Below are 16,113 nucleotides of genomic sequence, written 5' to 3'. Positions count from 1 at the left end.
TTTATTCCATCTCTGAAAATGGATCTTTCGAGAGAGAGGCAAGAAAATGAGGTCCCAGCAAATTATTTAAGCCCCTTTGTAAATTTTTTTTTGTCATAGGTTGGAGACCAACACAATATAAAAAAAAAAAAAAAGATTCCAACATGATTCCAACATCTTCCCACCAAGTACACACGCACGTGCACACACACACTCTCATGCACACACACACGCACACACTCATGCACACACTCACACACTCATGCACACACGCACACTCATGCACCACACACACCACACACATCACATCACACACTCATGCACACACTCACGCATACTCATGCACACACACGCACACACTCATGCACTCACTCATACACACACGTACTCATGTCACTCTCATTTTAAAAACTCAAAGACTGTGACTATGCATGGTCCCAAAGTCCCTGGAGAATCTGTCCCTTTCCCTCCAAAGCGGGTCAGCCCAGTGTCCTCTCCTCCAAATCCTCGCTCCTCAAAGCCTGGTCCATGCCCCACCAGCTTGGGCACTCCCAGGGGGATTTTTAGAAGTGCAGAACCTTGGGCCTCACCCAGACCAGCGTTTTAGTAACATTCCTGGGAGATCCCTGGTACCATTTGAGAAGCTCAGTTCTAAACAGGTGCACAGGGGCTGCCTTGGGGACCCCACCTGGCTGCTCTGTGTCAGGGCCAAGAATTTCAAGGGCAGGATTGCATCTTTTTTCTCTTATAGCCTGCTTGCATGAAAGTAAGAAATGGTCATAAAAAAAGAAGGGCCTTTGTAAGTGAAAGTAAAGAAAGAAGAGAAGGGGCACCACTGAGATGGCAGGACGGGGCCAGGACACTCACCTTGGGAGATGGTGGTGGTGGGGTAGGTGGAGTCCGGCAGCTGGTAGGGGGGCAGTGTGGGCATGCCGGTGGGCGGGAAGCCTCCTGGCAGAAGGTGGTTGAACGCCGCCAGCTGGTTGGCTCCTGCCTGCTTACGCCAACGGGCGCGGCGGTTACTGAACCAGACCTGGGGGGTGGAGAGCAGAGAATGGAAACCCCTCGGCCAGGTTCCTGGCAGAGAGCTGCAACACATCTAGACCCAGTTGCCCAAGCCATCACCCTCTGATCCAGCCAGCATCCTCCTGCAGGCCCCGGCGTTGTGCAGCATGGGACGGTTTGCAAAGTGTTTTCATAGGTATGACCCCATTCTGCCCTCACAACCACCAGTGAGGGGGTTCTATATTATCCCCATTTTACAGATGAGGAAACCAAGACCCAAAGGAAGTGGGTGACTTGTCCATGGGCCAGGTTGAGTCAGTGGCCCAGCCAGTCCTGTGTGGCTCTCAGGCCAGTGCTCTTTCCTCTGCTGTTGCTCCTTCCTGGAGGGATGCTGGTGCCCTGCTTGACCACCTCCTCCAGGAAGCCCCCCAGGAGAAAGCCACACATCTGCAACCCACCTGAATGAGACCTGCACTTCAGACCCAGATGTGCAAGCCGGGTTCTTTCTCTGGAGACTGAGGCCCTACTTTGCTTACACACCCTGGGGCCTTCTTGAAATAGGAAACACACACACACACACACACACACACACGGATTTATCAAACATTAGTGGGATAATAACCCAACATCTTTGTCTCCCCTTCCCGTGCTGGCACTTCACGTTATCAATCCATACATAGACCCATGAGATGTATTCTCCTATTCCCATTTTACAGAAGGGGAAACCAAGGCTCACAGAGGTCAAATTGCTTGCCCAAGTCCACATAGCTAGTCTGTATTGGAGCTGAGGTTCAAACTTAAAATCAGTCTGGCCGGGCACGGTGGCTCACACCTGCAATCCCAGCACTTTGGGAGGCCGAGGCGGGCAGATCACGAGGTCAGGAGATTGAGACCATCCTGGCTAACACGGTGAAACCCTGTCTCTACTAAAAATACAAAAAATTAGCTGGGCATGGTGGTGGGCGCCTGTAGTCCCAGCTAGTTGGGAGGCTGAGGCAGGAGAATGGTGTGAACCCGGGAGGCAGAGCTTGCAGCGAGCCGAGATCGCGCCACTGCACTCCAGCCTGGGCGACAAGCGAGACTCCATCTCAAAAAAAAAAAAAAAAATCACTCTGGCTTTCTAGAGCCCACTTATCTGGATTTGCAAGTTTCCTGGGACAGGTCAGAGAAAGAGGAGAATGAGGGTGCACACTGGGGCTGCCTTGAGGGGGCTTTTTTCCACCTTTAGCTTTGCACATGCTGTTCCCTCTCACCTGAACACTCTTCCTGCAGCTGGCTCTTTGGCCTTCAGAGCTCAGCTGAAATGCTTCCTCCTACTCCTACTCCTTAATTGCCACATCTAAGGTGGGTTCAGGTAGGTTCTCTGCCTTCTGTCAAGGGGGCCTCCTGCCTGTGTGCTTCCCCACAGGAGCAATGATTTTATTTATCTGTTTCTTGGCTGTGCTGCTCCTAATGTCCCCCTTGGACCCAAGCTCCATGGGGCAGAGGCCATGCATTCCTTGCCCAATGCCTGGAGCTCAGTAAGTGTTCAAGGAATACTTGTCGAATGAATGAAAGAGTGAATGATGAATGAATGAATGAACAAGGGGAGGCAGGATTGGCTCTGGGGTGCCTTTGCTGGGGCTGGGGCCACAAGGCTTGGTTGGTGTCCCATCCTTATGGGGGGTGAAGGCCGCAACCTCCCCTGGCACCTGATCACCCAAGACCCCCAAATCTCTGGACCGTATCTGCTGAGATGGGGGAGGGGAGTGCAGCTGGGTGGAGGGCGCTTATGCGCCCCTAGAGTCATCCTTCCCCGGTGGGAAAAGCAGCGTTCAGCTTTGCAGGCTGGATAAACAAGAGCTGCCGGCTCTGACCTGTTGAGGTTTCACAGAGAAAGGGAGAGGAGGCAGCCAAGCCTGGAGGGAAAACGACTGGCTCCCGATGGATTCAAAGCCCTGGCTTCTCCCTACTTCTGCAGGGAGCCAAGGGCTTCCCTGGGGCACCCTGAAGTGGGAGGGATGCTGGAGGGAGCCCTGCAAGGAATGGCCTTGCCTCCGAGCTTCCAGGCTCTGCAGGAAGGGTGTGGGGAGGTCTTTGTACTAATTCAGCGTTTCCCAAACAGTGGGCCTCCTGCCACTGCTCCCTGTTGGAGAAACAGAATTCAATAACCTGAACATGAGGATGGGAAAGTTATTCCATTCCACTTCTCTCCCAGGCTTCCTGGGCACAGAGAAGCCGGGAAGAGGGGTCTCAGTTTGGTGCGAATGCATCCTCAGCCTTTCTAACCTGTGCTAATCTCCCTTCTGAATGCAGGGAGAGGAGGCGTTTGCAGGTGACGTTTTCCTGAAAGGCTTTAATCATGTTGTTTTGTTTTCTTTTGTGTGTAGTGTGAGTGTGTGTGTGTGTGTGTGTGTGTGTTTTAACAATTGCTTGCCCTTTATGGGAGTGTTGTGCATTTTTATTTTAAAACACATTGATTTCGTTGAAAAGTAAATAACAATATAGATAATATGTGAACGTGGCGAACATCTTGGGTGGGTGGGAGAATGATGGGCGTTTGGGATACGCCACTCTAGTTTGTTATGTAGCAGCTGGTCCTTAGGTGCCGCTCATCTTTTCCTCAAAAAAAGAATGCCGAATAAAGTTGGATGCTTCTTCCTCCTTCCCTTCCCTTCTAATCCCTTCCCTTTCTTTTCCTACTCTTCCCTTCCTTCTTTATTCCCGCCTTCTCATCTTAAACTTTTACTGGGACTCCTCTCTGTGCCAAGTAAGACAGGCTACAGAGATGGACAGGACCCAGTCCTAGCCCTCAAACTGCCCTTTGCCTGGGCACAAATCAAACAGCAGCTGCTTTTCAGTGCAGTAAGCTCAGATGCGGTGACATGCAAGGTTGGATAAGGAGCTCAGAAGAGGGGCTTCCAACTTTGCCTCTCAGAATCCAGGAGGACTTCCTGGAGGAGAGGGCATGCCTTTGTTGCCAATTCTGTCATCTCTTCTTCCTTCCTTGTCCTATGTCCCTAGTTTCACATCCCTCCCAGTAGGCACCTCCCTTCTCACTAAGTGTAACAGGATGGTTGACAGCAGGGATTCTGGAGTCAACTGCCTGGGATGGAATTCTGCCTTTAAATCCTAAGATGGGAAAATTTTTGTTATCCCTCTGTGCCTCAATTTCTTCATAAAATGGGGCTAATAACAGCCATCTCCTAGGTGGTTCTGGACCTCAAATGAGTTAGCACAGGCCACATGCTCAGAACGGCATCAGCCACAGGTAAGCATCATTCTGCTGGAGACCCTCTGAGATAGCTGAGCTGGAAGGGTCTCTGTCAGCGTCTCGTACGAGCTGCCCATTTACAGAGAGGGAAATAAATGCTCTACAAGGGACAGCGACAGTCCCAGCACCCTACCCAGAATCTCTGGTCAGGACTGAGTTCTTTGAAAGCAGGGGCTGGGTTTTATTCTTCATTTCTGATCCTTCTCTCAATACCCTGCACTGGGAGTAGGGTACAGTTGATGCCATCTGTGTACTGTGTCCAATATTCCATCTGGCCCTTCTCTTCATGTAGCACAGAGGAAACGAACCTGAGCAGATAGACTTGGGTTCAAGTCCCAGCACAGTCACTTTGAACTGTATCTTCTTTTTAAGTTTTAGTTTTTGTGGCTACACAGTAGGCATGCATATTTATAGGATAGAGGGGATCTTTGATATAGGCATACAATGTATAATAATCACATCGGGGGTAAATGGGGTATCCATCACCTCAAGCATTTACCCTTTGTGTTATAAACAGTCCAATTATACACTTTTAGTTATTTTTAAAGGTACAATTAAATTATCATTGACTATAGTCACCCTATTGTGTTATCAAATACAAATACATCTTCTTTATCCTTATTCCTTTTTTGAACCCGTTAACCATCCCCACTTCTCCCCTCACCTCCCACTACCCGCCCCAGCCTCTGGTAACCATCCTTCTACTCTTATCTCCATGAGCTCAATTGCCTTAATTTTTAGCTCTCACAAATAAATGAGAACATGTGAAGTTTGTCTTTTTGTGCCTGGCTTATTTCACTTAACATAATGACCTCCAGTTCCATCCGTGTTGTTGCAAAGAACAGGATCTCATTCTTTTTTATGGCTGAATAGTACTCCACTGTATATGTGTATAACTGTGCTTTAGGAAGTTACTTTCCTTAGCTACATCTCAGTTTTCTCGTCTGCAAAATGGAGAGAAGAATCACACATACCCCACAGGTCATGGTAAGAATTAATAAACATAACATATGTAGACTGGTGAGCCATCATGCCTGGCACATAAGAAATGCACCATGAAGGCCGGGTGCAGTGGCTCATGCTTGTAATCCCAGCACTTTGGGAGGCCGAGACCAGCAGATCGCCTGAGGTCAGGAGTTCAAGACCAGCCTGGCCAACATGACAAAACCCTGTCTCTATTAAAAATACAAAAAAATTAGCCAGGCATGGTGGTGGGCACCTGTAATCCCAGCTACTTGGGAGGCTGAGGCAGGAGAATCATTTGAAACTGGGAGACGGAGGTTGCAGTGAGCCAAGACTGCACCACTGCACTCCAGCCTGAGTGACAGAGTGAAACTCTGTCTCAAAAAAAAAGAAAAAAAAAAAAGAAAAGAAAAAAGAAATGCACCATGAATGCTACCTAGTGTTAAGAGATTTGGCATAAGTTGTTAATTAGTGAATCTCTGTAGTGCTTCCACAACGGGATTTCTGTTCAGAACATCCCACCCCAGCCCCAAGCAAAAAGCAGGGTTCCAAGGACCATAAAGCAAAGGGCACACAGCCCTAGTTTCCTGGTGCTGATCATCTGAAGGATGGGGAAGTCATCACAGGCAGTCGTGGGAGAGGCCATGGGGTGACCTTGGGACCTATCAGCCCTGCAGCCTCTATTTGTAGAAGCAATTCACAGGCTCAGGGTTGTGGCACCTAGGAAAAAATGGATCTGTTCACCTCTAAGGAAGATATATGCATCACTCCAGAGAAAGGAGTCATGGGTCCCCGGGCAGGGGTTCTCCTGCCTGACACCCCCTTGGCTGCCCTTCATGTGGCTCTGGCTTTCTCCTGGCTGAGGCAGAGGTGTTCCAGTCATGGTAACATCTAGCAGGCTTCAAGCAGATGCTCCCAGCCCCTGCAGGGAAGCAAGGCTTGAGGGAGCCAGAGAGGATAACAGGCCACTCTTTGGTGACCAGATCCCCACCTGACATCATGTTTACTTGCGCACGTGTTTATGAGAATGCCAGCTTCAAGACAGCAGAGCTTTTTGCCCAGTGAATCCCCACTGCCTAGAACAGCGCCTGGTACACAGTGAGTACTCCATAAATGACTACTGGGTGAATGTGCCTGGAGCTGCAAAGGTGCCTAGAATTGGAGCTGCCAAGAACAGGCAGAGTTTTAGTAAGAACAACCCCCATTTATGGCCCTTCTGTGTGCAGGTACTTCCTCATTTTTTTTTTTTACATGTAATCATTTAATCCTCAGAGCAAGGTAGACATTATTATCATCATCTTGCCGGTGAGAGATGGGTGGAGGGTGGAGAGAGTAAGAGATGGAGCTGGAATCCACAACTAGGTATTTGGCTCCAAGCCCACCCTGAACCAATCCACTAACCCACCCATCTCCCAGGTCCACTGAGATGAGATATTATACGATTGCAAAATTCCAGAACCACAGACCTTTAGAATCAAAGACCAAGACCTAAAATGTATGAAGCCATACAATCTAAGCAGTACTCTGGGGACTTTGAGGTCATAACTCAAAGACCTCAGGGTCCCTGATTGACTGGACATTGTGCTTTTGTTTGAACGCTCCTGGTAATGGGAATCTTATCACCTCACAAAGCATCCCCGATTGTCAATAAATAAGGATGATAGAAATGTAAGGGTCTTAGTGATTGTTGAGTTCCATCCCCTTATTAGCAGATAGGAAACGAAGTCTCGGGAAAGGAAATTGACCTGTTGAAGGTGACACAGCTGACCAAAGGCAGGAACCCTGAGCTCTCAGTCCTGAGCTCTTTCCTGTAGACCTTCCTGTTGGACTTCAGATGCTCCCCTCTTGACCCTGGCCCTGGGCTCACACTTTGGGGGATGCTCAAAGCAGCTGTGTCTTTCAAGTCTCCACTTCTCCAGGCTAAATATTCTTGATTTATTTAATTTAATTAATTAATTAATTTATTTATTTATTTATTTATTTATTTTTGAGACGGAGTTTTGCTCTTGCTGCCCAGGCTGGAGTGCAATGGCATGATCTCGGCTCACTGCAACCTCCACCTACCGGGTTCAAGCGATTCTCCTGCCTCAGTCTCCCGAGTAGCTGGGATTACAGGCATGTGCCACCATGCCCAGCTAATTTTGTATTTTTAGTAGAGACAGGGTTTCTCCATGTTGGTCAGGCTGGTCTCAAACTCCTGACCTCAGGTGATCCATCCGCCTTGGCCTCCCAAAGGGCTGGGATTACAGGAGTGAGCCACCACACCAGGCCATTTATTCTTCAAAAACTCAAACATTTTTTGTTCTCTTTTCTCTGAGAAAGCTCTGAGGCTAAGTGGGGAGATCCAGCCCTGCCCTGGGAGAGATTCTGGTCTAATGGGGAGTCCTTGCCCTGCCCTAGAGGGAGCTCCATGCACTGGGGAAGCCCAGAGTATGATAGGAAGTCAGTAAGACGCAGGAGGTGGGCCCCGCCCCCTCAGGATGGCTTTGCCTGGGGTCTGGCTGCCTCTCCATTCCCAGACCCCCTCCCTCCGTGGACCTTGAGTGACACCTGTTTCTGAGTCCCCTGGGTCAATAAAAGCACTGCTCTGACAGCCAGGAAATTTTATAAGGAGCAGTCAGGCTTCAAGGTGGTGGGAAGCCGCCGTGGCTGCCAGACGTGGGAACGAGAAAGCACCCAGGAATGTGCCCAGGAGAACAGCTGCAGGAGGATCAGAGCGGGAGGGAGGCCTGGAGCCAGCTCGGATATCACCTCGGTCAGGAGGGGAGGGAATGAGATGAGCTGGCTGCTGCCTCCCGCCTCTTTCCCCTTGGGGTCTCCCTCAAAGGAAGCGAAGGGCCCCTAATCTGGGAGTGGGGACAGGAGGCGGAGGGGTGTCCGCTGGGTCCTGGAGTGCTGAAACGTCCCTTGCTTCTAGGATTGTCCCAGTGGCTTTCAGATTTCAGCTTGTGACTCAGCTTGTTCATTTCCCTGGATGGAAAGGACGTGGGTTTTGCCAGCAGCTGGGCCTGGCTCAGCCCCCATCCAGCTTGTGCCCCTGGGCATGTTGCTTCTCTGAACTTCCAGTTTCTGCGCCCGTGGCTTGCAGGGGGTGACCATGCTGACCCGACAAGGTGGTCTGAGCTTCCACTAGGTCACGTTTGAGAAGCAGCCCCAGCAATGCCACTCGCACCAAGTGGGTGCTGGGCGAAGGCTGGCTCCTCTTGGATGGAAGTGCCCACTGTCAGCAGTTTGGGGTGGCCCCTCTGCAGGCCACTCTGACTCCCTGAGCACTGCTTAGATTCTGGTAATGGGGATCTTTCCCCTCTCTCTATGCCTCCCCATCCATGGAGGAGACAGCCTGGGAATGGATTCCCACAAAAGCTGTTCATCACGACTTGTCCCGGCTCTTCCTCCTCCATCCCCAACCCTCCAGCCTCAGCCCCCTCCAGCCAGGCCCCCAGAGAGGCTCCTGCACTTGAAGAACAACTGTAGGCCTCCTGGAATCCGAGAGTTTGGCCTGGGGAGGTAAGGCAATGTCCCCAGGCCCCCTGCAGCAGGCCTTTGCCCCTCAACCCACCGACAGAGGGCAGGCAGGGCAGTCCTCAAGCGCTCACGAGGCTCTTCTTCTTCTCCCCTCTTCCTTCCCACACACTGAGGCCGTGGAGGGGATGTTCAGGGTCTTCGGGGGCTGCCCACCCTGCCCTGATGCATCTAACCTGCCAGGAACTGGCCTGCCCAACCTACTTCCATGCTTCCGGTAACGGGACACTCATCATCCATCTGAGGAAGCTAGGCTTGTTTGGAAGTCTTCCTCCTGATCACTTCCTCTACTCATCAGAGATTTGGAGATCTTTATACTCCCCGAACCCTCTCTTCTGGCTGAACTAATGCCCTCCCTCTGTCCCTTCTTTCTTTCTTTTTGTGAGCTGGAGTCTCACTCTGTCGCCCAGGCTGGAGTGCAGTGGCGTGACCTTGGCTTATTGCAACCTCCACCTCCCAGGTTCAAGTGGCTCTCCTGCCTCAGCCTCCCGAGTAGCTGGGATTACAGGTGTGTGTCACCACGCCTGGCTAATTTTTGTGTTTTTAGTAGAGATGGGGTTTCACCATGTTGGCTGGGCAGGTCTTGAACTCCTGACCTCAAGTGATCCGCCCACCTCGGCCTCCCAAAGTGCTAGGATTACAGGTGTGAGCCACCATACCTGGCCTCCCTCCCTTCTTTCATCCTTCTTTCCCTTCCTCCTTCTTCCTTTTCTTCCCCCATTCCCTCTGTCTCTCCCTCCATTCTTCCCTCCTTCTTGGACTGTCCAGCTCTCAGTCAACCAACATTTGCTGCCTACTAACTCTGCATCAAATGCTGGTGGCATTATTTGCCTACACAACCCCCTGAACCTGTTGTAAACCCCCCAAGGGGTCCCATTAAACCCACTGACCTTGGCCATCCCAAACTTCTGAATACTCCAGAGGGAGTATACCTGCAGCACCAACACCGCAGGTGCCTCCTCACCTGCACACGCGCCTCGGTCAGCTTGGTCCTCTGCGCCAGCTCCTCGCGGGTGTAGATGTCCGGGTAGTGGGTCCTCTCAAAGGCCTTCTCCAGCTCCTCCAGCTGCTCGGCCGTGAATGTGGTCCGACTGCGGCGCTGCTTGCGCTTCAGTGGGAGGTCAGGTTCCGACTCCACATCCGAGCCCTCGTCCAGCCGGTTCCCTACAGCCGGAGGAGAGGGAGGGAGAGGGCATGGGCTTAGAGAGATGGAAGGGTGCTGGGGTCTGGGAGGAGAGCACAAGGCACACTAGTGCCCACCTAGGACCCATCACTGCACTAAGGATCAGACTCCTCCCAAGTACAAGATAGAAGGATGTTCACCCTAGCATTGTTTGTCAATGTGAAGGATGGGAAGCAACCTCCATGCCCAACCCCAGAGTATCACTTAAATACTTTCTTGTAAAATCTTTCCATTTAGGGAAAAACAAACAAACAAAAAACAACAACAATAAAAAAAACAGTTCCTTCTAGCTGGCCATTTTGTTTATTTCCACTGACATGCAAGGATGTCCATGACATAAGACTCAAGGGATGGTTTCATGGCGAGATACATTTGACAAAATCCATAGAGCTATATTCTCAGTTAAAAGGGCAGAATTTTACTGTATATTAACTATACCTCAATAATCCTGACTTTAAGAAAAAGGCATCCAGGTATGGTGGGTCATGCCTGTAATCCCAGCATTTTGGGAGGCTGAGGCAGGAGGATTGCTTGAGCCCAGGAGTTCAAGACCAGCCTGGACAACATAGCAAGACCCCACCTCTGGAAAAAAGAAAGAAAATTAGCTGGGTGTGGAAGTGCATGCCTGTAGTCCCAGACACTCAAGAGGCTGAGGTAGGAGAATTGCTTGAGCCCAGGAGTTCCAGGTTATAGTAAGCCAATCACACCACTACACTTCAGCCTGGACAACAGAGCAAGACCCTATCTCAACAAAAGAAAAAGTGCATGTGTCCAGGGCTGCCCATCAGGAAGCTTAGATTCCAGGCCTGGCTCTGCTCCTAAATGCTGGTGACCCTGGGAAGGCCATCTCCCCTCCTCAGGCCTCACTTTCCCCATTTGTGACATGAAGAGTTTGGATTAGGTGACTTCCACTGACAAGCTCTCTCTGGGATGTCCCAGGGTCTCTGAGTGATTCCCCCAGGCTAGAGGAGACCTCACTTGAATGACCTTGGTCAAGGCCATGGACCCCACCCCATCATCTCCACTAATTTCCACCATGGAGACTGGGAGTGGGTGACAGCCTTTTGCTTACTGGGCCTGGGCCTGGAGAGCCCAGAAGGTTGGAGCCAGCTCACTTCCCAGGCCTGGTTGGGGTTATCAGGCCAGGAATCTGCTTCAGCCCTGGGCCCAAGCTAGGGAGGCTGCAGGAAGCCCCTGCTCAGCCACCTTAGCTGTTGGGACTGAGACACCCAGGAACCAGCTCACTGTCCCCATCAATCCTGTGGCTCCTGCCCACCTCTGACCCAGCAGAGGGGATGCTAGCAGGGCATCTCCCAGCCAGGGCTCTGAAGCTGCCCCTCAGCAGCCCCTGGGGAGCTGTGGGAAGCATAGAGAAGAGGAAGCAGAAAGGAAGATGGAAAAGAGAGCAGACACTCAGAGGCTACCTTCCTTCCTCCCTACTCCTCTTCCTCCTTTTTCTCTTTTGCCTTCATTTCTTTCTCCCCCTTCCTCTCCTTCTCCATCTCTGGTATTCCTGGAAGCACTTTTATTTTTTGTCATTGACTCATTCACTCCCTCCCCCAAAGCATTTATTGAGTACCTGCTATGCACCCGAAGAGGCTAGGTATGCAGTGGGCAAGGTAGGACCTGAGCCCTGGGCTTGGAGCACTCAGCTTGGGTCAAGCTAGAAGAGCCTGGGAGACCTTGTGCTCACATCAGAGATGGGAGAAGCTGAGTCCCAGAAAGGTAATGTGAGGTTCACTCAAACTGTGCTCCCCGCCCCTGACCCCTTCCACCAATACAAAGATCCCTTCCTCCCAATCGCTTCAAGTGTTAATTACAGGAATAGGCCTAGGCCCCTCCCCCAAAGGGCAACCCCCTCCTTCCCGCAACAAAAACAAAAAGAGAAACTAGTACTGCCTTACATGTTAAGTGGAGGTAAAGGGAAGGGCACTGCAGGCAGAGGGGAAAGCACATGCAAACGCCTGGTGTGTCAAAAGGCATGTTGGGTAATTTAATCATGGGGCCACATTCATAGCCAGGAAGCTGGTGGGTGTAGCCCAGGGGTGTGGGAGGTCATGCGCCTGGAGGGTCTTCCGTCTTGGCGATTCCTTTCTGCCCTGGGCCCACTTCCTTCCATCCTGCTATCTTGTCCGTTGGGAAGTTATCCTTGCTTTTTTTTGGCCAGTGCCAGGCGTTCTCTGACTGTGACGCCATGCCACACAGTGAAGGAACGGATTGCAAGGGAGTCCTGCCTTCATCATGGCCTGCCTCATCCCCAAGGGCAGAGACCTGGGGTCAGATCTAACCCCTGCCCTTGCTTTTCCTGCCAGGGCTCTGCTCTTGCTTTTCCTGCCAGGGCTCTGCCCTTGCCTTTCCTGCCAGGGCTGCCAGTTACCCAGCCCCCCAGTCACCGTGGGGAGACCACAGTGGGCACAGCTGCCATCCTGGGGCCCCTTCCCCACCATGTCTGGGGCTCAGAGCCAAATACAACTAATGCTAAGGATTCAATTCCTGAAATGCACTGCATAACCTCAGTGTTCTGATGGTAACAATGAAAGCCAGTCCTTGGTGCTTCAGAAGAAGGAAGCAGGCATTTGTCTGGCAGGCAGGGAGGCCAGCCCGTGGATGGGGAATGGGGCACCAGATTCAGTTCTCCAGTGAGGACACTTGAGCTCAGAGAGGAGCTGAGGGGGATGGGGACTAGAGTTATAGGGAGTGCAGTCTCTGGGCAGACTGTCCTCAGAGCTGTGAGGTCAAAGATGAGGGCAGACACAGGCTCTACCCTCAGAAAGCCCCAGTCTGATGGAGGAGGCACAGCCTTTTCCTGGGGGAAATCCTAGTCTTTCTTATTTATTTTTTATTTTTATATTTTTGAGATGGAGTTTTGTTCTGTCGCCCAGGCTGGAGTGCAGTGGCGCCATCTCTGCTCACTGCAGCCTCCGCCTCCCGGGTTCAAATGGTTCTCATGCCTCACCCTCCTGAGTAGCTGGGACTACAGGCACATGCCACCATGGCCGGCTAATTTTTGTGTTTTTAGTAGAGACGGGGTTTTGCCATGTTGGCCAGTCTGCTCTCGAACTCTGGTCTCGAACTCCTGACCTCAGGTGATCCGCCTGCCTCGGCCTCCCAAATTGCTGGGATTACAGGCGTGAGCCACCATGCCTGGCCTGGAAATACTAATCTGGCTGAGTCTCCATTCAGTTCTAGAGCAGCGCTGTCCAATAGAAGTTTCTGCGATGACAGAAACGTTCTAGATTTGCAGTGTTCAATGTGGCAGTACTAGCTACATGGGGTTCTGGGCACCTGAAACTTCCCTACTGCAACTGAAGAACTTCGTCTTTCATTGATTTAATTTTAATTCAAATTTACATAGTCACACGTGGCTGGTGGCCACCACTGAGGCCAGCACAGTCGGATACAGTCATTAACACAGTTGTTCTCTCTTCTTCACAAAGAGAGGGCAGGCCCCATGCTCGCAGCTTCCCGTGTGCAAGTCTCTAGGTAGAATTTAACAACGTTGCTTGTTTTTATGCTATTTATGGTTTTTATGGTTCCCACCTATTTATAGGAAATGATACTCATTTCCATTTATAAGAGCATTAGTATCCTTGAATTAGGTTTTTAAAGGTGCTTTTGGATATAGTAAAATATTAAGGAAATAATAGGACAAGATACAGAGTTGTGACCAAAATCATGGCTGCAGTTAGCAAAGGACCAACATTTGCTTTATGCCACCGAGAGATAAAATTCGAGGTGCTTCTGTGGAGCCCCCGGCCTCAGTGCCCTCCCATGCTTCAGCTGATCCCTCGGTCCTGCAAGTCACCTGCAGCTTTCTAGACTCACCATGGAGTTCTGGGTCTAATTCCTTCCTGTCTCCTTGTCTCTCCCACTCCTTATTCTGCAGGGATCTGGGGGAACTCCGTGGATCCAAAGGGATGCCCAGACCGAAGCCCAGACTAGGGAAGGCCAAGCAGGGCCCACAGGTCTCTCTTGTCCGAAAGGATCTGGCATGACCCTCTTGGATGCTGGAGGTTGCCCTAACAACCCTCTGGACACTGAGTGGGGAAGGCAGAGCTCTGTCTTGCTGCCCACTAAGATCCAGAGAGATCTCAAGAGAATAGAACTGCAGTTTGTTTGTGACTTCAACCCCTGAAAAAGAACTTCCACCACCTGCCTTGGCCAAGCTCAGGGGAAGAGACCCCCATTTTAGAAACCTCTGTGCCAGCCTTCGTAGGTCTGTGAAGCTGGGACTATTGACTCTTTTACAAAGAGGTATACTGAGGCTCAGAGATGTTCAGTCACTTGGATGGAGGATACACAGCCAGTGAGCCCTGGAGAGGGATTGGCGGGAAGGGACAGATTGGAAGGGAGTTTGAGGGTCCTCTGGGACAGCCCCGGTTTAATCAGGAATCCTGGTCTCAGCAGCCTGAGACCTGGCTTGTGGGCTCTGCCTTTCCCTAGCTGTGTGGTCTTGGACAGTCGCTCGCCTTCTTAGCACCTTGGTTTTCTGAGCTATAAAAATGAAGATAACAATATATCCTTGTATGCCTCCCTGGATGGCTTTGAGAATGGAATGAGATAAAGATGATGGGGCCTGGTGTGGTGGCTCATGTCTGTAATCCCAGCACTTTGGGAGGCGGAGGCGGGTGGATCACCTGAGGTCAGGAGTTCAAGACCACCCTGGGCAACATAGTGAAACCCCTTCTCTACTAAAAATACAAAAATTAGCCGGGCATGATGGTACGCACCTGTAATCCCAGCTACCTGAGAGGCTGAGGCAGGAGAATCACTTCAATCTGGGAGGTGGAGGCTGCAGTGAGCTGAGATCACGCCACTGCACTTCACCCAGGGCAACAGAGCAAGACTCTGTCTCAAAAAATAAAAATGAAAAATAATAATAAAATAAAATAAAATAAAGATCATAGGAGTAATTTGCAACTTCAAGGACCCATGAAGGCTATTACTATTGTTGATGATGAGGACAATGACGGTGGTGATAACAGAAAAGGAAACAGGGTGGGGAGTACAGGGCCAAAGCAGTGTGAGAAGACACAAAGAGCCCCAATGCTGCCACATCAACCTCACTTCAGCTTCCTGCACCCCCATTTTCTTAGGGTGCCCTTCCCCCTCCCCACCCCTGGAAACCCTTTAGCCTCAGAGTTAATCAACAGGATTAGGGGGAATTGGCCACAGAGGCCCTGCTGGTTGGGGTTGAGTCTTCTGTGTACCAAACGCTGGTACCTTGGTGAAGTCTGGGCAGCTGGTTCGGGGAGGGGGATGTGGCGGGAGTGAACATGGGAACGCATTCATTAAACGGCAGCCAGATTCGGGGTGCGCAGTGGGGGAGCAGCCTCATGGCCAGCCTCGGCTCCTGCCCTCGCACTCTCAAACAGCTAAGGAATGGGATGGTCCCAGGGGGTGCTGGTCTGGAGATTGCCCCAAAAGAGAAGGATACAGGGAGAGACGCTCTCTCTGAGTTCCTGGATCCTGTCTCTAGTTGGGGATGTGGAGCAGTCTGTATTGAGCAAAGGAGAATCGAGGCTCCTGCCTGAGAGACCTCCCAGTCTCATGGGGGAGAAGCAGCCTCTGCTTTAGGAAGCTCCCAGTCGGAGAGAGGAAGTATCACCTTGTCCCAGGGATTTTCCAGTCCAGTGGAGGAAACACTGCCAGATGAACCGGGGCACAGGACAGACGTAAAACATCAAGGCAGCTTGTGACTCGTTAAAGCAGCAGAGCCTCGGGACAGAATGAGGGGCAGGAGGTGCTGGGAGCCATTTGCGTTGTCAAAGCTTTGGGGTGGGCAGGAGCCAGTTCAGCTCTAGGCAGAGTCCGGCCCAGGCTGAGGTGATGATGGTGATGGTGATGGTGATGGTGATGGTGATGGTGATGGTGATGGTGGTGGATGGAAGGTTGCTGGGGGCAGCTCTCATCATCTCTCCCCCAGCCTTTGCCTCTCCCTTCAAAGCCTCCTTTCACAGCTACTGACCTCTGGAAGCCATCACTGACTGCCAGCGTGTGCCAGGAAGCCTCAGCCATGCCAGCAAGGCCTCAACAACCATGGGCTCTGCCCACGTGTCCCCACTCACCGCGCCATCCCATACAGTTGCCTGTCCAGCCACTCATGGCTTCTGTGAGTGAGTGAGCCAGGTGGGTCTTGCTTTGATGCCTTTGAACGTGAGCTTCCTCTGCTCAGAGCGCTTTCTCTCTTCCTGGGAGTGCTCACCCA

At 51.4% G+C, this 16,113-nt stretch overlaps 1 protein-coding gene across 4 annotated transcripts in view; it reads right to left on the bottom strand.

Moving 5' to 3' along the window:
* PAX7 (paired box 7) overlaps positions 1-16,113 on the bottom strand; it is a 118,174-nt gene that overhangs the window by 47,548 nt on the left and 54,513 nt on the right. For all 4 annotated transcript variants that reach the window (XM_030805396.1, XM_012498382.2, XM_003279531.4 and 1 more), the window contains exons 5-6: positions 9,687-9,886; positions 847-1,012 (exon numbers count right to left, since the gene is read on the bottom strand). In XM_030805396.1, the coding sequence (XP_030661256.1) occupies positions 847-1,012; positions 9,687-9,886 (366 nt within the window). The remainder of the gene's footprint in view (positions 1-846; positions 1,013-9,686; positions 9,887-16,113) is intronic.

The sequence above is a fragment of the Nomascus leucogenys genome, chromosome 24 (assembly GCF_006542625.1).
Source record: "Nomascus leucogenys isolate Asia chromosome 24, Asia_NLE_v1, whole genome shotgun sequence".
Classification (NCBI taxonomy): Eukaryota; Metazoa; Chordata; class Mammalia; order Primates; family Hylobatidae; genus Nomascus; species Nomascus leucogenys.
Note: the sequence above shows the minus strand (reverse complement) of the source record. Positions and strands in the feature narration are given on the sequence as shown.